This window comes from Haliotis asinina, chromosome 12, assembly GCF_037392515.1.
Source record: "Haliotis asinina isolate JCU_RB_2024 chromosome 12, JCU_Hal_asi_v2, whole genome shotgun sequence".
NCBI classification, from domain to species: domain Eukaryota; kingdom Metazoa; phylum Mollusca; class Gastropoda; order Lepetellida; family Haliotidae; genus Haliotis; species Haliotis asinina.
In genome coordinates this window covers 23,602,206-23,624,441 of record NC_090291.1, presented here as the reverse complement: position 1 = coordinate 23,624,441, position 22,236 = coordinate 23,602,206, and the positions used below count along the sequence as shown (strand labels likewise).

Here is a 22,236-nt window from a genome sequence, read left to right as displayed (position 1 = left end):
CATGGAACAGATTCACAGTTTGTCACTTTGGTTCATCTAGATTTAACACAGAAAATATACGTTACCACACGAACATACATGTATACATATTGTATAATGCTATTCCTTGCACATACATAAGACAAAGGGTCACGGGATGGGCGTCAACAAAGTTCCCGAATAGGACGTTTTGTATCTCAACTGTTCAATATAGTGGTTGATTTCTTTTCTATGACCAATCGTATCATGAGATACCTGTCACAGAGGAAATGACAGGTGATGGGGCGTGGGCTAAATTTCTGAAGAGCACGTTCGGTCACCAGACAGCTTGGATACAGATTGACTATTGGTTTGATCATTGACCAATCGATATGCTGGATTTCGGTTTTATCAACTCTAGCTATCATGAAAATGTTTGTGTATCGTGAACATACACAATCATAAGGATGCCTGAAAAGTACACGTAGGACTAACAAGCACTTTGATGAGTTTATTTTTCTTTAAAGCGCTCAATTTGCTACAATCCAATTGTTTTTACCCTGGATAACCCAATCCAACCATTGAGTAGGGATAGTTTTTATTTGGATATGCATTTTGCGCACACTACTTGTACATCAAACATAATGGCTTGCTGAACATTTCAATATAATCTGCACATTGTTATGAATAAATATCACAATTCAAGTACATGTATTATAGAATTAAAATAAGTTACACGATGCTGATTTATTGTGACGTATACACTTGCAGTTTAATCTCCCCAAATATTTATGAAGATGGGCATACTTATATTTGTTTTGAAAGCAAACAAATTTCAGAAGATTGACAATGGACTCCTCAAAATGAATGAATGAATGATTTAATTTAGAAGAAGGTTTTGTAACCTTGTCACCGTTAATTCAATAAATGTGCAGAGTATCTTAGTATCCACACGAGTGATGAGTAACAAACACTTACCTCCTGTAACAACATCTCATAATCCCCTTTCTTGCAGACGTGTTCATTTGCCTGTATAAGCCCCCGACATTGCAAGCAATTGTTATCAAAACACATTAATAGCTCTTCTGACTACCTCCTCTCTCGTAAGAAAAGCTAATCTTTGATCATTACTGCTAAACTGAATGAAATAATAGGTACAATACGAATTTAAAATTTAGAACCCCCAATATGCGGCTCTCGCTGAATGAGGGTTGCTTTTTATCACCCCCAATATGCGGCTCTTGCTGAATAAGAGGTGCTTTTTGTAACCCCCAATAAGCGGCTCTCGCTGTGAGAAGCTAATTAATTTGCCCCACATATGCGTCTCTCGGCCTTAATGAGTTAAATTCAGTTACCATATCAACCCTAATTCAAAACGATTGAGTAAGATCTTATTTTGCCATAACTTAAAAACAGAGTATAAACCGTTCATAATTACTAATGAATTAAAAAAAATGTCTTTCCAATTGCTTTTCACAAAAGGCATCTGTATGAGAAATTCACCCATCCTGTGTTGCTCAATATGATTGCATCTGAAATTCCATGATTTGCATCAGCTCCCTGCTGGCAGTTCATGCATGTGGTGCTTTCCTATTTCATAGCAGCAACTGGTTTTCTGTTCATCGCTTCAAGGGTATTTTCTGTTTTATGAACTGCAAACAAAAGAGAGAAAAATATAAGAAAAACATGATATAGAATTTAGGTTCACATCTTTATAACAGCCAGCATACCAAAAGTATAGAAGCTCACTGATACAACACTTGTGAGGATTTGCTAAACTAAATAATTTGTCCCATAAAGATAGTATTTTGTGTGAATTATCACTCTCATAAAGATAGTATTTTGTGTGAATTATCACTAGTATTCTATATTATCATACAATGGGTAGTGTTCTCAGCAGGATAAAGCCAACTGATATTTTAGGCATCCGTTGTGGTCATATACGGACACCGATGCAAATTGACAACGATATGCTCTTTAACATAAAACCTGACTGGGAACTACATGACGTCAAATGAGTGATCAGTAGAAAACTGCATCACCGAGCTTGTGACATCACATATTACTACATACATATTTGTGACGTCATAGATATGCAGGCACATCTCAGGAAGTTTAGTTTCATGATCTGTGGCAAATGAAATTGCATTTTTAAAAATGTTAAAGTAAGAATAACATTGTATGATAAATAGGTTATCACGCAAGTGTGTTTTGGGATGGTTAATGGTCTGCATTGGTAATAAACATTGTATTTAGCAAGCCTTGGCAACCTATATTTACATAGTTTTCTGAGTGTTTTGATACTTTTGTTGGATGCACTGAACTTGATATATTTTAAAAGATTAAGAATTTGGTCTTAGTTACCAACATAATCCGCTTTTGCCTTAATACAAAATCTATTCATAATTTATATTATGAATTAAATGAAAGCAAATGAAATGGTACATTCATAACACTGGGAAATAGTCACCGATACCTTCCACAATTGTCAATTAACAAAAGTCACCAGTTCAAAGCTTGACCTATCTTTGTACCAAGTTTGGTAAAGAAATACTGCACAATTTACAATATCTGCATTCTAAATAGGCAAGGCTGCATGTAACAAAGGTAGCAATCTTACAATTGTGCACATTAACAGCCATAGTTTCATAATTCTTTTGGTGCGAAGTTATTTTTAGATATTTCACAGGAAAGATCAAAGTTAAAATGAATATATCTACTTGGTTTATGATTATGTCAAATGGTACATAACGTGATGAGAACCATTAATATTATACAATATAGTGAGCAGTAAAAACCTGTCAACGAAAGACAGTAAAACAACTAGATTGTCACAGATAGGTATTTAAAACTAGTAAATCTGAAACAGTTTAACTACAGAGGACAATGCAATATAACAAGGGGGCTATAGAATGCCAACAACTGAAGTTAGATCACCATACCAGGGTCCATGGGGACTTACAGTACCTGTGCAACCTGGTACCCTACCTGTTTCTATTATAAGTCATTTGCTTTTGATTTTCTAAATGATATTAATGTTAGGTCAACTTGTGACCTATCCAATTGCCAAGGAGAAGAAGAAATAAGATGAGAAGGCAATATACAACAAGAAATATTAACATCATCCACAAAAAGTGATCCATCAACTGAATCATTTTAAACCTTGATGCAAAAAAGTGTGACAGACAAAATACTGCCTTGGGGAACACCCTGATCCTGAGTATAATCATCAGACAAGCTGGAACCCAGAATTGCCTGTCTTTTAAAAACTATGTTATAAAAAGAGTCAAATGGCCTCTGAAACCAAAATCATGTAAATCCTTAAAAATACTGTTCTTCCAGGTCATATCATAAGCTTTCTCCAGATCAAAGAAAATTGATACAGCATGTTGCATATTTATTATAGCATTTTTCACAAAGAATTCTTAACGTACCAAATGATAAATGGTACTACGATTTTTTCCTGAAACCACAATGAATATTGGTTATATGGTTACTGGTTTCAAGATACCAAACTAATCTGTTATTCACCATACCTTCCATGGTTTTACAGACAGCTAGTTAGAGATATCGGTCTGTAATTCAATGCACCTGTGTGATCTCTGCCAGGTATTGGTACTAGGACAACAATGGCATTATGCCATGAAGGAGGAAATTCCCCAGACGTCCATATATGGTCAAATATATCTAAAAGTGTCATCAGACATGGTTCAAGTAGCTGATAATGTATATTGTCATCACTTGCTGCAGTGTCATGAGCTTGCTCACGAGTAGTATATAGCTCATGTTATGAAAACGCCTCATTATAATCTTCACCGTTATTTGAATCGAAATTAAGTTTTGTTTTCTACCTGCTGTTTCTAATATCTCTGAAACTCAGGAACATAATGCGTCAATGATGAATTTTTGTTTTGGCAAGAGTTTCACAAATTTTATTTGCAATTTCAGATGTGTAAGTTATTAAAATATCACCACCTTTAAACAGGCACTGATGCAGAGCAATTTCTGTGGACTGGTTTAAACTTTTGTTATTGTTTTTCTCCAGTGAGTACCCGGATGATATCCCCGACTGGCTCGTAACCTCTGCTGCGCAGTCCGTATTCGCAATTAAGAGTTTAATTATAGACAGGTCAACTAAGGTGAAGTCATTTTTACTTCATTACAAATGTATTATGAAAACAAATGAAACACTTTGAAGGTTAATCATCTGCCAGTGGTAGAAATGGTAAAAAAATATTAGGACAAAAAAGTAATGAAGCCAGTGTACATCTCTAAATTTGTCTCATAACCCTAATTAGTTTATGGTCATATTTGTATGATTTTGAAAATTAATAAAAGAACACACGGTCTGCTTATACCTATAGTAAATTTCTAACATGACCGTACCATTTAAACATTGAACAGATTGCCAATGTGGATCCTATTTCACACACATATGCAATCCAGTGTGTGTTTTCTGTCATGTAGATTCTGCTGAATGCTACAACAAATAAATTAAAACAAAATGCAAATAATAAATGTAAAACAGACTAATTTTATAGCAACAATGTCAGGCTACTACCTTGTTCAGGAATGTATCCATTAATATTCACATAATAGATTGACATTCCATTCATCTGCAACTGGTAAATAATCCTGCTCTGTGTCGTGTGTCTTACAACAGTCTAATTTGCGAAAATGTAACACATCATTTCATGTCTTTCACATTGGTGAAAACCTGATAAACGTCTCATTGGTCACCCAAGTTGCACACCTGGCAACTAGTTGTATGATGTCCGCCATTCTAAGTAATTTAGTTAACCAATATTGAGCAATAAATCAATCAACGCAATGATGGTTAATTCTTGAAGGGAGGATGTTGTTTTTACACTCGGGCTTTACGACAGGGTGTAGTCAGTATAGATTAGTACATCTACACAAACTGCCTTTTGACAAATCCTTTGTAGAAGATAAAAATAATTAACCGATCAGTGTGTTATCGGTTAATCTTTTGATCAATGTTTGTTTTCGTAACTCAGCTGATAAACCCTCTTGCATCACTTACATGCACATATTACATAACATACAATACATTTGTTGAGTAATTTACTCCAGATAGGAGAAATGCCAAATGGAAATCTTTGTTGAGTAACTTGAGTAGCGTTACTACTAATTATACCTGTTATAAATTCATTAACTGACCATCAAGAGAATAGTGACAAATAACATGTGTAGGTTTACACCATCAAACGTGAGTTTCAGCAAGGGAGATGTAATCTCTTTGTCGCATGCAGCCTGAAAACACATATGGACCGAAACTGTTTTGAGGATACCAACAGAACTTCATTACATAAGGAATATATACAGGCATTTGCTCTGTACTTGGGTAAACAGGTGTAATCCGGGTTTTTTTACGTAAGAAAATTTTCAAATTTCTCTACCAAAGGCAAAGTCATCGTTTTTCGTTTACGAATTCAAATAAATCAACTGTGTGTTTTTATTATCATAGATAATAAAGGGCAGGTACCATAGCTACCAAAATTTACTTATGATATTTGCTATCACAGCTGGGCCAACACTGAAAACTATCTAGATATGAAGCTTTGCAATGTTTCGGACTGAAACAAATGGCTTACTATATGTCTGTAGACATCCTATTTTCACATAACATGATTACATATCGAGGTAAAAAACACAGAAATAGGATCAAATTGAATCAGTCACTATACCATCCAAGGAATACCATGGATATTTTAAATAATGGCATATGATGGGCATCCAGCTTCCTGACTGTTTAGGTGAAGAAATTCTGCTAATGTGGACCGAAGCCCAGTCCCTTTGTCTGTCACGGTCAAGGGAGCGGGCGCTGACCAATTTGCAGTTTGGTTTCATAATTAGGCCATTGGCGAGAAACATTATTCGCTCTGCATCAGTGCCCCTTTAAGATGGTGAACGGCTGATTTTAAACCTTTGCCTTTTATTCTCTGAATCATGTTCCACACCTTGGACGTAGGCGTGCATGAATGTTTTTTTGAAATATAACTCCTCCTGGATTGCCGTTTGTTTTGCTTCAAGGTAGGATGTGCCTTCGCATTTAATATTTTAAATTTATTTAAGTTGTGGACAGTTGAGTGATTTGATATTTGATATGCCTTTTTCCTCACTTTTCTAGTATTTTTGCAGTCTGCATTAAACCATGGCTTCCGTACATGTGGAGCTGTTGAGGATCTTGGTATGCACATATTTCTGTTCATATCATTGGAAAATGATCACTTCCACAAAGGTCATTGTGGACCATTCAAATTCATTAAGTGCAGTAGAGTCTGCAAGTGATATATCCAGAGAAGAGTAGGTACTGGTCGCAGGATGTGTTTATAGAAATCATTGTTGGAGATAAAATCTTCCAGTATTTTACCCTTAGTGTTAGTATTTGTTCCACCCTAGAGTGGATTATGGCCATTAAGATCAGCCATTATAATGCAGAGTTTTAGAAGTTTATCATAGAGAGCTTGGAGATCAGACAAGTGAAAGAAGGCGGTATACACAGTAAGCATATTGTAAAGGCAATATGAAGAGTGAGCTGGAGTGGACGCAGGAACCGAGGTAGAAGCTGAGGTAGGCTGATGTAGGACAGAAGTGACCACATGACCGCATGCACAAATACGAGATGACAAAGACTCAGACACCGGATTCCAGGAAATTTGTAAAATAGGTCTCATTGGGGCAGCCACCCTAGAGGTACCAAGCTGGTGACAGTAGAGCTCATCAAGGGTAAAGCAGATACCACAGAAGCCAAATCATGAGATATAGGAAGTGTCACAAAGGAAGCTACCGGAACCCCAGGAGTCAGTGTAGGGAACAGTCACAGTTGAGATAATGATCAGCATATAAACATCCACTGTGGGACGAAATGCCTCACTGTCCTAAATGTGAGAGTGTACCCCACTGACTGTATCATGTAAAAAGTGTATGCATTGATCTAATATCGACAGCTGGAGGCGGAAATCTTGAACCAGGTAAACTGTACGGAAATGCTGAAACTGTGTGCATCGATCTAGGCATTGTACTCGGAAGCTGTGAACTGTGAAGTGAAAGTGTGGTACTGGAAGTAATCAGCACTCCAAACAAAAGCACTATCGTGAACACTGCCAATCTCGCGCAGATGAAGATCATGCTGGATGCAGATGGTTCCCACTTTCCAGCTTAAGTTATCAATGTGTTTTAAATGCATAGGCACCAGAGTGCCTGTGAAAGAAGTCAGTAACAATTTACTGAAACGATGTTTACTATGGTTGGACAGTAATGAATGGTGAGATCAATGTATGAACTTTAAAAGCGGTTTTGCTTTCATCATTAAAAAAATGGCGCAGCCGCCTGCTGCCTAAGACAAGTGGAAAATGTTTATGCTAGACATGTGAAAAGGCTTTACTTGTGACAAGACCAGGAGACAAAACTGCCGAGGATACCCAGAAGGGGGTCAGCGGCTTTCCCCACCAATTTCACTAAGCTTAAAACTTCGCTGAGCAATTTCATACATTTTTTATCCAGTTTCTGAAGTATTGGTGTGCTTTTGCCTCTACCCATCAGCAATAGGACGATATGATCAAGCCCTGTCGTTTGAAAGCTGGTGATGGTGATCCTTTGTTCCAGGAACAAAATTCGGATCCTGTCAGCCTACATGGTGTCCTCATTCAAGATTCAGTCAATGGTTTCATCCACAGCTGATTTGTGATCGAAGGGCTTTTCAAGCGTTGTGCTCGTTGATTTCGTTTAGTTTACCAATATTGTTCATGAGTTCTCTTTGTACTTTTTCAAGGCATTGTCTGGGCTGTATAATTTCCAGAGGGGAAATTTGAAACCAGATAAGAATGTGTTCCAATACTACGATATTGGACAACATTTTTTTGGCAGATTGGAGCATGTCTCTCAGATCGTTTCCAGCAGTGACGTTGCCGAGTTCAGTCCTTATGTTTTGCACATCTTAGGCAACAATGCGTGGAAGATGTTTGGGGTAATCTTGCATGTTTTATTCTTCATTAACGAAATTGACACCATGTTTTCCAGTCTGAGTTGACTGTCGATTGAGAACTTGGAGTAGTTTCGATGTGGAGGTTTGACATAATTTCTATCTCATTTTAAAGCATCATAATAATCCTTCACAGAGTAGGTCATGAAGGTGTCACTCATGAACATGGTGTCACCTCCAAAATCATCCACTGGAATGTTTTCACCAGCCATTTTAAGTTTGGCCAAGTACAGTTCAATACAGAAGGGCCAGGTCAGGCCCTCAGAGCATGTCAAGTAATGGAACAGAAGGGTGGAGAAGTTGGCAGTCGTCAAGATGAGGCTTGTGGCAAAGAAGTGAAAGAGGGAAATGCAGGACTTTGCAGGTTGGGAATACAGCTGTCCAAAGTCAGTAGATAGAAAAGGTCACACCAAGGTTGAAAGGATATAAGACTGATATCTGAAGAAAAAACATTCTCTGTGTTCCTGAATTAAACATGAATGCTTGTATGAGAGGACAGGTAAAAAAAAAAAAAACAGGCTACAAATTCCATGCAATGACTTTTCCACACTAAAACATTCAGCCTACATACTACAATGGATGCCACTAATACACAAAAGATTTAAACAATCCTACTGTTAATTTGCAATTATTCTCATGAGTCTTCAGGCTTATCCATCAACAAAGGTATTCTTCATTTGAACACAAATGATAAGGTTTATAAGATTTTTGGGTCTGTTTAGAAATTGTCTCATTGAAACAATCCCAAGGGAAAGTAAAAGGAAATAAAAAATGTAAGGAAAGTGCACTGTACCTTCAATATGTTGTTTGATCATTTTTATCCCCCGGCATGTAATGTGGGGAATATAGTCGACCCTTGTCAGTCTGTCTGTAATCATTTTGTGTCCGGAGCAGAACTGAAAAAACGTTCAGTATTTTTGGACCAAAATTGATATAGATAATAATCTGAACCTGTGGTTGTGCCTTTTGCTATTTGCAGATTTTTGGCATTTTTATTTGTTTTGTGTTTCCATGGAATGTTTTGGTCTTAGTCTAATGGTGGGGTGGGCTTCGTTTCTGGAGCAGAACTCAAAAATGCAAAACTTGGTAGGTATCTGTTGCAGATCCCAAAGTGGTGCCTTTTACTATTTACTGGTTTTTGTCATTAATTATTTTCTCTTTTTCCATGGAAATGTTTCAGACTCAGTCTCAAAATGGAGACATAGGCTTCATTTCCTAAGCAGAACTCAAAAACAGTTCCATATTTTTCTGCAAAACTTCTTACATACATCAGTCAGAACCTAAAGTGGTGCCTTTTGGTGCTTACAGGTGTTTGTGATATATTATTTTCTCGGTTTCAATGGAAACATTTTGGACTTAGTCTCAAAATGGAGTGATGGGATTCGTTTTCGTAGCACATCTCCAAAAGTTCCTAATATCAGCAAAAGTTGGTAGATATATGTGGCAGACCCCAAAGTGATGCCTTTTGCTCTTTACAGGTTTTTGTGATTTAAAGTTTTCTGGGTTTCCATGGAAATGATTCAGACATAGTCTCAAACTGGTGGGATGGGCTTCATTTCCGGAGCACAACTCAAAAACTTTTAAATATCTTTCTGCAAAACTTGGCAGATATGTAAGGGAGACCCTAAAGTGGTGCCTTTTTCTATTTACAGATTTTTGTCATTTATCATTTTCCCAGTTTCCATGGAAACGATTCTGACTTAGTCTCAGAATGGAGGGATGGGCTTTGTTTCCAGAGCACAACTAGAAAACTTTCATATCTTACAGTAAAACGTATTTGTTTTTACAGGTTTTTGTGATTTATAATTTTCTGGGTTTCCATGGAAACGATTCAGACATAGTCTCAAACTGGTGGGATGGGCTTCGTTTCCGGAGCACAACTCAAAAACTTCTAAATATCTTTCTGCAAAACTTGGCAGATATTTGAGGCAGACCACAAAGTGGTGCCTTTTTCTATTTACAATGTTTTGGCATTTTCATTTTTCCCAGTTTCCATTGAAACAATTCAGACTTAGTCTCAAAATGGAGGGATAGGCTTCAGAGCACAACTCGAAAACCATTTCATAGCTTTTAACAGATCTTGGCAGATATATGAGACAGATCTTGAAGTGGTGCCTTTTGCTGTTTACAGATATATAGCATTTATTATTTTTCATCACATCCATGGAAACGATTCAAACTTAATCTGAGAAAACATCAAGTAACTGTCAGACAATTTGTCCTTTCAAATATGTGGGGGCTGGGGGATATGTCATCTTGTGATGACTCTTGTATGATTTCTTATTTTCTGGAAATGTTTCGGACTTCATCTCAAAATGGAGTGATAGGCTTTGTTTCCGGAGCAGAACTCAAAAACCGTTCATTGCTTTTCTGCAAAACCTGGTAGATATACCAGTCAGAACCTAAATTGGTGACTTTTCCTATTTCCACTTTTTTGTGATTAGTTATTTTCTTGGTTTTCATGGAAATATTTCGGACTCAAAAGGGAAAGGTCTGTTTCGTTTCCGGAGCACAACTCAAAAACTTCCTAATATCTGTCAGCAAAAGATGATAGATATATGTGGCAGACCCCACCATGGTGCTTTTTGGTATTTACAGGTTTTTGTAATTCATCATTTTCTGGGTTTCCATGGAAATGATTCGGACATAGTCTCAAACTCGAGGGATGGGCGTTGTTTCCAGATCACAGCTCGAAAACTATTTAATATCTTTCAGCAAAACTTAGCAGCTATTTCAGACAGATATTGATGCCTTTTGCTATTTACAAAGCTTCGGCATTTTTATCCCTCGCAACAAGTTTTGCGTTGGGATGGGGTGGGGGTATTAAAATGCATCCTGTCTGTCCGTGCGTCCATGCACATTTATCTTTTCCAGAGCAGAACTCTGAAAACCGTTCAATATTTCTTCACCAAACTTAACACATAGATTGGTCTCATGGAGCACTGGTGCCTTTTGATAGTTTTGGAGTCCTTTTAAATGTTGATTGTGCAACATTATCGACTTAAGAATTATGAAAAATCAACAGTTGCAATTGAGTTAGGTCTAAATTAGGAACTTGGTTTATTTAAAATCTAAACAAACATGAGTGTAATACATTATTGCTGTTTATGTCTACAATTCATTATATAAACTATTACAAGGTAAATTCAAAGTATTCCACTCTGAATGCTTTGTATGTCTTTGATATTTTGTGTCTTGTGTTATGTTTATTAGGTAGTATTTGCATCTAGAAGATGGTATTGTAACCTTGTCACCTGTAACAACATCTCATAATCCCTTTCTCACAAACATGTGGTCATTTACCTGTATAAGCCCATGACATTGCTAGCAACTCTTATCCAAACACTTTAATACTTCTTCTGATTAACACAGAAGGAAACCTCTCTCGTAAGAAAAACTGATCTTCAACCAGTACTACTAAATTGATTGCAATAATAGGTACAGTAAAAATTTAAAATGTAAAACGCACATGTGAGTCGCTCGCTGAATCAGAGGTGCTTCCTCCTGCCGAACATGTGCGGCTCTCGCTAAATGAGAGGTGCTTTATATTCCTGCCCATGCACAGTTCTCGCTGTGAGAAGCTAATTAATTTGCCGCACATATGCGGCTCTCGGCCTTAATGAGTTAAATAAACATCTCTGTTACTCTACTGGGGTCACAGCAACCACTATCATATTGCATCTACTCAGTCCTTGAAATGAAGTGCAAGTGACAGAAAATGAATGTGTATACCGGTACATATTTTGTGTCACTAAAATTCCTGGACAAGTTTTCTGATGGAAATAGCAAGATTATGCAAAACCAAATTGGTGACAGGTCAAATTGCTCCTTACATAAAAACTATCCAGCAATACAGCAAAGCGCTGTCGCATAACCTTAGGTATGGTCATAAGTATTTTACATTTATAGAGCAAATTGGTTTCAGGTATTTAATTGTTCCGTCCATTACATCAGAATTCATCTCCTTATATTAAAGTAACTCACCAGTAGGTCATGGGGGAACATGTGCACAGGTGAAAACTATTTCTGGCTCTGTATATGAGACAAATATACACTCTAATCTTAATCCCTGCATATAAGACAATGCCTAGCAAAAACAAATTTTCTTACCCTGATAAGTCAAACATTCATCTTATATGTGGTAATATTCTGGGTCAAATATTTTTAGCATTTCCATGGCAACAAGTTTGACTCAAATTGATGGTAGTGCTCTTTTCTGTAGCAGAACTCTGAAACCGTTCTCTATTTCTTCACCAAAATTGGTACATATAATCATAACTAGTAGCCATTTTCATACGAATATTTTGCCATTGTGGGGAATATTGATCATCTGATGTTTTTCTACCAAGGTGGAGTAAAATACTGAGTTTTAAAACTTATCCTATCTAACGATTTCCACATCTCTCTCTTGCTTTGATGCTAAGTGGAATGAATGAGAACTTTCCCTTTAGGTCTCTCGTGTCCATACACCCAAGTAGTATATGTGATGGAGGTATGAGATCACGAGATAGTCAGCCCAAACCTCTCCCCTGCTAGTGTGTCTATACCACTTTATCATTTTACCAATCAGAAACCAGGTCACTCGATTGTGCTGATCTCAGCGAAACAATTTATTGCTAGTTTGTAGTTTCATATTAAATGCCAATTTTTGAAGTTCTCATTGTGTTTAACTTAACTTTCATCTCACTATGTTTCGCGTGTTTTGGATATTATTTTATTAGAATTAAGAATCATGTGGAGTGCAACAAACTGCTCAAACAAATGGTGGTGGTATATGATAAAAGCAATGATAAGTGGGATAGACTGGTGACTCTGGCGGTAGGGCTCAAGGCCAAACAATATCTTGGTGACAATATCACTCCAGATAAAAATTAAGTAAAATGCCCGCTGATGAGATCAATAAGATGAGATGAGATTTGAGTCGCGGCTCAGGACTGAGATGACAGAGACTATAGGGTCGACTATGACCCAGATCTACACCAGTATAGCATTGTACTTCCTTACTGTTCCACCAGAACGTCGAGTTTACCTGTGGGAAGAGCAAGAGTTCTTGAATTCTGTCAGCTGCGCATTGTACCACAAATATGGCATGTTTTTATCCCTGTTGATGGTGGCAATTATCACAGTCAAGCATTGTAAATTTGAGGAAAAAAGTAATGATAACAGCATGCAAGGTGGATCAGGAAACGCCAATGACTACAGCACAGCAGGAGGAGGAAACACCGACACAATTTACCAAGAAAAAGAATCCTAAAAAAATCACTGCTGGTAGAAAAGGTGGTTTAGCCAAGCATCGCAAAAATAATCATACTCTATGAATCGCTGCAGGCGGTGCCTCTTTGGTATCCTTATTTTTGTTATGTAATAATTACAACCATCTCCTACCATAACCCCAACACCACAACCAGAATTAGAGGTCAATCCACATAATCTGTCATAGAAAAAATATATATGTTATAGTATACATAATGTCTGAAGGAAAAACATTTGTTCACGATGCATATCACATGACTGTGGTATCCTGTTTAGCTGTAGGTTACACTAATAGCGAAATAATTAGACTAAATATTCATATCATTGTCAATTTGTATTTATCGGAAAACCCAAGACTTGTGGTAAGAAATGCAGGGTACTGCTGTATACACATGAAGAGTATCAGAAAGAGCATTAACAACTACAAGTGTTCTGTATGTGGTATTGGAGTGAAAGGCCAGTACTGGTTATGCAAAGCCCGTGGGAAGGAAGTGGTCTGAAAGCAACATATTTACGAGAAGAAAAAAGATCATTTGAATGAACGTAAACAACTCCACAGAATGAAGAATTAAGAAAAAAATGCATTCTTCAATTTTGGTTGGTTGGTTGGTTTTACAGTTTTAGGGCGACTTGGGGAGTAAAAAGCCTATTTGCACCCAACGCATCGACTTTTTCATTGGTTTTGCTCGGTAGAGTTACCGCGTTTACATAACCTGACTCCCAGTTAGAGATTGGTTTTGTATCTACTTATAACAGTGACTACTGTTTGAGAGCTGAAACAGATTGCAAAAGAACATGGTGTAGTCAGTTACTCCCGACTGAGGATGCCACAACTATTGACACTGCATGACATACAACCTGCTCCCACCATTAGACAACTCAAAATCCAAGCGAAAGAGCTGGGACTTATGGGTTATTCCCGCCTGAGGAAAGTCCAACTAGTGAAACAGTTGCATCAGCACAGTGTAGTCTATCTACAGTTTGTGCGAACTGAACACGCGATAAGTAATTATCTGAGAGGCTGGCGGATGAATGTGGACATGAATATAGACATCAATGACCTCAGACCTCTGAGGAATTGAACAACCTGGGAAGCCTCAAAGTTCAAATCACTGTGAAACTGGCGCTTGATACTCAGCAGGTGAACAGTGCTGTTGAGTACGTTGAGCTTTATTTCAGAGTTGAACAAGAAGTCATGACTCAACCAGAGACGAAAGATGCATCTATCGACACCTCATTGCAAAAAACCCACAAGAATCTCTGGAACATTACATGTACAGGGGTTCCAGGTGGGTCGTGGGCAAGAGCAATAAGGTTTATGTAGACTTAGCTAACTACATACCATTTGAAGGTGGGATGTACCTGGATCTGCTACCTTACTATAAGAAAAAGCAAGCCATGGTCAACATTAGAAATGAAGACGATGCTTGTGGAGCATATTCAATGAGAGATATCTTATTTCCAACCAACATGAATTTGAACAGACCTTCAAGGTATCCTGCAGATGACAGGCTTAACTGGCATGGCTTAACAAATCCATCCTAGGTGTGGGTCAGATGGCTGTATGAATTGACATGCCCAAACCCAACGACAACGTCTTAAAACCACAAAAATCAAATGCCCATGCCTTAAGTCATCCATGACAACTTCAAAGTCCTCATCAAGAAGGTGGACACTATCAGCCAGTCCACGAATAGAAATATCGTGCATGCAATGCAGGAACATGAGGCCTTTGGGTTGGGGTATGTGGTCATCCGATGCGATGGGAAAATGAATGCTGCTGTGGTATACAGAATTTCTCACATGTGTGAAGAGAAAGCCATCAGGAAGAAGTTGTACATTATCACCCCCATGCACATGACTCAAGCCAACCATCAAGCCCACAAGAATGCCAAGAATTGCCACATATGTGATGAACCGCTGAACGTTGACATCACTGGTGAGAACAGTGCAGCCGTCCTTGGCGTGTGCAACCTCAAACTCAAAATCAATCCCCAAACCATCCAAATCCCCATCGTGTTTCACAATCTCTGTGGGTTATGATGATCATGCAGGCCATCGTGAAGGTTGATGGCAACCAAACATGTATCCCCGACAACATGGAAAAATACATCTCCTCGTTGAATGGTCTGAGATTCATAGACGGCATTCAGTCCCTGCTGTCATCTCATTACCCTTTGGTGATGGCCAACAACCTGAACAAATTCCTAATCACCAATTGGTAAACCGATGCCAAGATTCAACCCCTGCTGATGAAGAAAGGTGTTTACCCCTATGAAGATATGGACGGCTGGTCTCTGTTCAGCGAGACACTACAGCCTCCCATCATACAATTTTTTCAGCAACTTGGCCAAATCAGACATCCCCATGATTACATGCACGCGATCAACGTATGGAATAAAGTGGGCTGCAAGAGTGGGTGATTATCATGACCTGTACTTGAAAACAGATGTATTCCTGTTGGCCGCTGTGTTTGAGATATTCAGAAAAACAGGCTTGAAACACTTAGCAAGCCTCAATTGGGTCATTGTTCTTACCCAAAGGGGCCTTAGTTTCTTATATATTAACGTGTCCGAAAGTTTAAACATTATAAGCCTCAAATACATTCATAAAAAATTAACAAAAAAAAAAAATTAAATTTCGTATAAAATATATAATATATAAACACAGAATGGGACTGAATCGTAGATGAAGTAACCAAACCATTGGAAACTGTAGAAGGGTTTCATTTGAAGCAGTTATGTGACATAAAAAGTCTAAAAACTAGAACAAGATCGCGACATATGAGCAGCATTATGTAAGAAAAACAATAGAGCTTCCAATGTCATGGATGGGGTTGACACCACCCTTATGGCAACCAGTATGGGATTAGGAACTGTGATGACCACCATCATAGCTGCACCTATAGTGCTGGGCTTTGAAATAACAGCTGGGATATCAGGGTTGGTGGGGTTGGTGTTTAAAGGTCACATGCAACGTAAAACACAACTTTGCAGATTCTGGTACCTTTCGGTATGCACTTACAAAATGCCAATTCAACCTATAAAGTTGAAAAAAAAACGCGATGAAAAACAAAGCCCGTGAAATCGGAGTTCAAACATTTCACTAAATTCCCACCAGCGCTGGGGGGAAAACTGGTTTCAACAGCTGTGCTGCGCTGCATCCATAACGCATGCGCAGTGAATAGGTTCGCGGAGTTTGAAACAGTATGCATGCCCAGCGTCTGAGGTCGTGAGCAGTAGTTTAATGTTTTTCTTGGGGATCACGAAGATTGGTGAGTAAAACCCTGGATTGGTGTTGGTCTTCTTGTACAAGTTGTACACGTTGTCGAGCAGAAGTTGAACATATTGCTGATGTGGATCTGGACGACTGGGGGTTGGAAGGTCACAGTTCTGGAAGTCCCATGCCTCACTGGTGTTTCTATCATGGCTTGGTGACAGCCATGGGCTTATCCCTTTTACCAGTGAGAGGCAGTCCCTTAGGTTGCCTGACTGCCAACCCGTTGGACACGGAATGCTTGCCAGTGTTAGCCTTGGGTGCCTGATTTGACTTACATATGGCTCGAAAGCACTTGAGAGCTATCTCCGTGGTAGACAACAAAGAATGTTCCTTGTAGATCACCCTAATTAGGTCGTTAAACAGGCAACGAGCAGAAAAGGGATCATGAAGCAACTATCTCCCAAGCACACGCAGACAGAAAACCCAACCAACATACTGCAGTGGTATTAACCAATGCCACTCACACATGACCAGCAATGTCACATAGAGTACAAAATTGTCATCTCATCGTTGTGAGATGATCAATCCTGAAAATATTATCTTCTTCCAGTCTTGTCAGTAGCAGAGGCTAAGGCAAACAAAGGACAATACTATTCCACATCCAGAGCCAGGGCCTGGTCCGAGACATGCAAACAGTGAATAGGACAATAACCTCTGTGAGCTTTAGCTGCCCTAAGCTATGATTTCAAGACAACTTGGCAAACTCTTCATCAAGCAAATCTCCTTGGCTGGAGAAGGACATGAAGTCTGAAGTCTATCTGCCATCCAATCAAAATCAGTGTGAGATAGGTCCACAATCATCCGTTGTTTTGTTGAAGGGATGATGAAGACAAAACAGGAGGACCAGGAGGGGCTGGAGGTCTCATCTGGGTATGTGGATGAGACTGATGAAACACTGAGTGCAACAAGATATATATAACACTTAGGTCAAACCCTTGAATTGGAGGTGCACTATAATTCTGTAGACTACCAAAATTCTGGAACACACATGGGTAATTTCTTGCCTGTTGAGGTACCAAAGGCTGATAATAACACAGAAAATTTGATAAGCCACTGCCTGGTCCTGTAGACAACTGCTGTGGTATGCCAGTCCCAGGTGAAGACTGCCCTGCTGCTGTGCACCAGCCAGTAGAGGTGTGCCACTGCTGGTAGATACCCCTCCGAGGATAAGGTGCATGCTATCCAGTTGTGCACTCAGTCCAACTAATGCGCTTTGTCCAACAGGTGTGTCAATGAAAGATGAATGACATCCTCTGCTTTCCATTTCCCAAGGGAAATACTGAAGAAACTTTAGTTAACACCCCAAGCGCCGTGTCCAACAATGCTACACACGAAGACACACAAATGGGAATGCTAGACAATCCAAAGGTAGCCGGGATACATTGGCCCTCCAAGTCTTCCACATGTTGATGGGCAGACAACATCCTTCTACAAAGTTTCTGTTGCATAAGTCTTTTTTAGCCACACATAATTAAGTCTTGAAGTCAGAAGTCACACTCTGTACACTTGGAATCCCAAGTGCACTGAGAAGTGCAGTTCAAACACTGAGAGTGCGGGTCCTTCTCTGACTTGAGCCCATGAACATTGGTGAGTACGTTTTTATTCAAAGGTAGCAAACCATACCAAACGTTAGCAAACAAATGTTGACCACGAGGCAAAATATACACCTGCAGTCAAATAAAAAAACACCTACAGTAGTGAGATCTCAAATCCATATCTGATTTGGTACATGAACAAAAACAGCATGACTTTTCCATGTGGCCACGTGAGAGACCTTACCGGTCACTAGGATGTCTTCAATTGAACCACCTTGGCAAGTGTTAGGTTTGCAAGCTTTGCTGTCTGTTTTCGAAGAATAAGGCAAGTATGCATATAATGATGAAAAGAGGTAAGTACAAAATTGATTATTGTGTAAACATATTTTCCTTTAAAAAACAATTCTACAAATTGTAAGTGAGTAGTAGTACAGAATAGTTAGAAATTAATTTCAGCTTTAAAATTTCACTATAATAGAAGTTTCCGGGCACAAATATAGTCATAGTCATTATGCCAAGACCTCCTAGCTTTTAGGACTGTTAACAGTGTCACAGTGAAGGGATGACAGGTAGTAATGAGAAATCACCCAACCATGGGTCATAGTCAAAATGGGAAGGCATTAATTTGTAGTTTCCTGCTCACTTTACTCATATATTCTCACAGTAATACATATGTCTGTGTACAAAATAATACCTAGCAGAATAGAAAATACAATTCAAATGTTAAATCATTATTGTACATGTACTTAATGACCAAAACTGCATGTTGTAGAAAACCATACAGTACAATTATTTTGGTCATATCTCACACACTAATCTCTAAGAACCATGGCCTCTACACCTGTAAAGGTAAAACATCTGACGAATATTCCAATTCAGTGTGAGTATTCCTGAGTTTTAACTCACACATCAGTAAAAGAAGTGATAAGAAATAAAGAGAGAGACCTTAGAGTGGTACAATAACCTGTGGATCCTTCACTTGTGTTCTTCAAAGTTCCACCGAGGCAAACATGATGCAATCATTTACAGATGTGTTTTGCGATTTTGGGAGAAAAATATTATTCAATGAGGAAAGAAACAGTTTTGCACTTACTGTTATCAGTCTCTTGTTAAACTGGCTTTGGGTTTCTGTGTCATTCTTCTTCTGTTCTGCCATCCCTGTTCGGGAAATGAGTCGATGCATCTGGTCTGTATTCATGATGTTCACTGGGTCCAGCTTGTGTCGGTTAATTAGGCCAACCAGATACTCTTTATAGTGAACACTGAAATGTCAAATCCACACCAAACTTAATTTTTTTCTCAGGTTGAATGAAGATTAACATCTGACATCATCTCATGTATATAGAGTGCTGTGACAGAATGGCTCAACTGGATAAGTGGAGAACAGTTTAATGTAACCAGGGCAAAACAGACATGGAAGCTCACATTATATAAGGGATTACATTTTTCTGAAGAATTTGATTCTTGCCTCATATATGTTGATGATATATAACTTGATGAGCAAAATCATGAATGATATTAAAATATCCCAATTTATCTTGTAAAGTTTGAGGACAAGATCAATCAATGAATTATCAAATGATTGCATTGTATCTATTTATAATTTGCTACTTTTTGTTATAATGCTCTCCCCTGAATATTCTAGATGTATTGAGTCAATGTAAGCTCAGATTAGATGGATGGATGTTGGAAAATTTCCGAAAATGCTGCGCAGTGTAAAATCAGAATTTCAAACAAGGGCAGTCTTTCGATCACAGTATTTGTTTTCATGCCAATTATCTTTCGTTTCGTTTCATCTAGACAGTTGGTATTGGTGAATACCAATATACCATTTGTAATTTGATCCTAAGATGTGTGGGGAATTCAATGATGCATTTGTCACAGCTGACTATGAAATATATGTGAAGTAATAGGCGTCTCAATTCCAGCCTTCTTGACACATGATTTTGTAAACACTATCCAACATGGCGGAAAGCGCACTTCAGCGTTCGTGTAAGTGTATTTTTGAAAACATCCCAACCGATTCTGGACTGGTTACATGAAAACTTGATATCAGTGATCATTTATATGCTATTTTAGAAATTCAATACTCTCAGTATTTATCCAATTTTCACATTTCAAAACATACAGCAAAAAAGTCTGTGAATTGTGAGTTTGATTAGTGTGAAAAATGGCGACATTTACGATGAAGCCTATTTTGAAAAGTAATTTTAAGCACTTTAGCTTTGTCTGAGATAATATTGGATGGTATCAAGAAACAGAATTTCTTGTAGAATTAAAAACTTTTAAATATATTTGTGTGCGTGATATATTTAGAATTTTATTGGACTTCAAAGTGAGGGGTGAAGAGGACGGACATGTATGTTCCTGTGGCATCCAGTGGGATAAGGAAAGCAGCCTGGAGAACATGGGTAGTAGTATATACTATTTTGTAAATAACACTTTAGTCAGCCCTAAACTCTCCCCTACTAGTGTGTGTATACCACTTTAACATTTTCCTGATCAGAAGCCAGGTCACTCTGTCATGTTGATCTCAGTGAAACAATTTAAAGTGAATCTCCTAGGATTTCTTTGGTTTTCGCAATGAAGGTTTGTTGGGCTTGCTGTATTGGTTGTTCTATGTATTTTTTTTCTCATCTTCGCTGATGGCGGTGCTCTTATGAGACTGGGTTTGAATCTCTTGTTTCATTCTGTGATACTTTGCAAGGTCAGAGAGTACTAAACGAACCTCTTCCTCTGAGATTTTACTGTCCATGAATGCAGTGGAAATAGTGTTCAACTCTGCTTTGGCTAGAATTCTCATTTCATCATGTTTCAATGCTTTATGAAGTAATCAAGTAATTTGCAAGATGCAAACTTAAAGGTCACATCCAACCAAAAAATCAAACATAATTAAAACACATTTATCACTTATTCATGACATATAATATAGATTGCTGCTTTTAAAAATAGAAATAAACACAATTATAACCGTACAATCGCAATTCAAAAGTGCAATATTTTGTACTTGGGCTTACTTCCCCCAAAACGAAGCCCTCGGGAGACCGAACCCAGTCATAGTGGGTGGATATGCACTCAAGTGTAACGACGGCTTCCGATTGGCTGTTTCATTTGCTGATGTGCAGAGGGTTCGTTGTGTGTACAGAAAGATGATCTGTTTGATGGGCATTTTAGAAGTATAGCCAGTCACAAGAAAGTAAGATTCTTTATGGATAACAACTTCTTTTTGTGTACTTGATGCGTCGTTTCAGTATGGATTCTTTTACTGTTGTCAAACAAAATCATATACACGAAAAGAAGTCGTTATCCATGAAGAATGTATATAGAGATGTTGGGTTTAGAAAATACATGTTCTCTGAATTTGCGCTCGATCCAATAAAAAATCATGTCAGTAGAGATGGTAAACTACTGCATGGCTGGAATCTCGTCCAAGTACAAAGCAGGACTTGAAACTGACAAGAGTTTGCACAAGTTTCCGTCAGATCCAGTCATTTAAAAAAAATGAATGTAGTTTGTTTGCAACCCACAGACATAAAAACATGTTATGTGTATCACACATGCCTAATTACATAATGTGGCAGACACGGGACTCGGTTGCACGAGTCATAAATCAACTTATTTTCTTCATGTTGTATAGTCTGATAGGTGTTAAGTTCAAATTGCATGTGGTTAATGATTGAAGTTGTGTATTGCATGTTGTCTTTAGCAGACAGGCAGACAGACAAATAGGTGTGAATAAACCAGACACTGAGCTTTCTCTGTGACAGAGACTGCTTACCACAATCAACAGGTTGTTTTACATAACGAGTAGATTATTTACTTGTTTGTGTACACAACCAAGATTAGACTACTTCTCACGACCTCAGACGCTGGGCATGCATACTGTTTCAAGCTCCGCGAACCTATTCACTGCACATGCGTTATGGACACAGCGCAGCACAGCTGTTGAAACCAGTTTTCCCCCCAGCGCTGGTGGGAATTTAGTGAAATGTTTGAACTCCGATTTCACGGGCTTTGTTTTTCATCGCGTTTTTTTTTCAACTTTATAGGTTGAATTGGCATTTTGTAAGTGCATACCGAAAGGTACCAGAATCTGCAAAGTTGTGTTTTACGTTGCATGTGACCTTTAAACACCAACCCCACCAACCCTGATATCCCAGCTGTTATTTCAATGCCCAGCACTATAGGTGCAGCTATGATGGTGGT

The 22,236-nt window shown here is 38.3% G+C and overlaps 1 protein-coding gene across 2 annotated transcripts in view; it reads right to left on the bottom strand.

The window, feature by feature from the left end:
* Positions 1-456: 456 nt before the first annotated feature.
* LOC137257619 (E3 ubiquitin-protein ligase RNF31-like) overlaps positions 457-22,236 on the bottom strand; it is a 375,097-nt gene continuing 353,317 nt past the window's right edge. Inside the window, exons 22-23 of one of the 2 annotated variants that reach the window (XM_067794941.1) lie at positions 19,124-19,292; positions 457-1,610 (exon numbers count right to left, since the gene is read on the bottom strand). In XM_067794941.1, coding sequence (XP_067651042.1) covers positions 1,578-1,610; positions 19,124-19,292 — 202 coding nt within the window. In that variant the 3' untranslated portion in view covers positions 457-1,577. Of the gene's footprint in view, positions 1,611-19,123; positions 19,293-22,236 lie in introns of those variants that run through there. The other variant, XM_067794942.1, reaches the window with a different exon arrangement.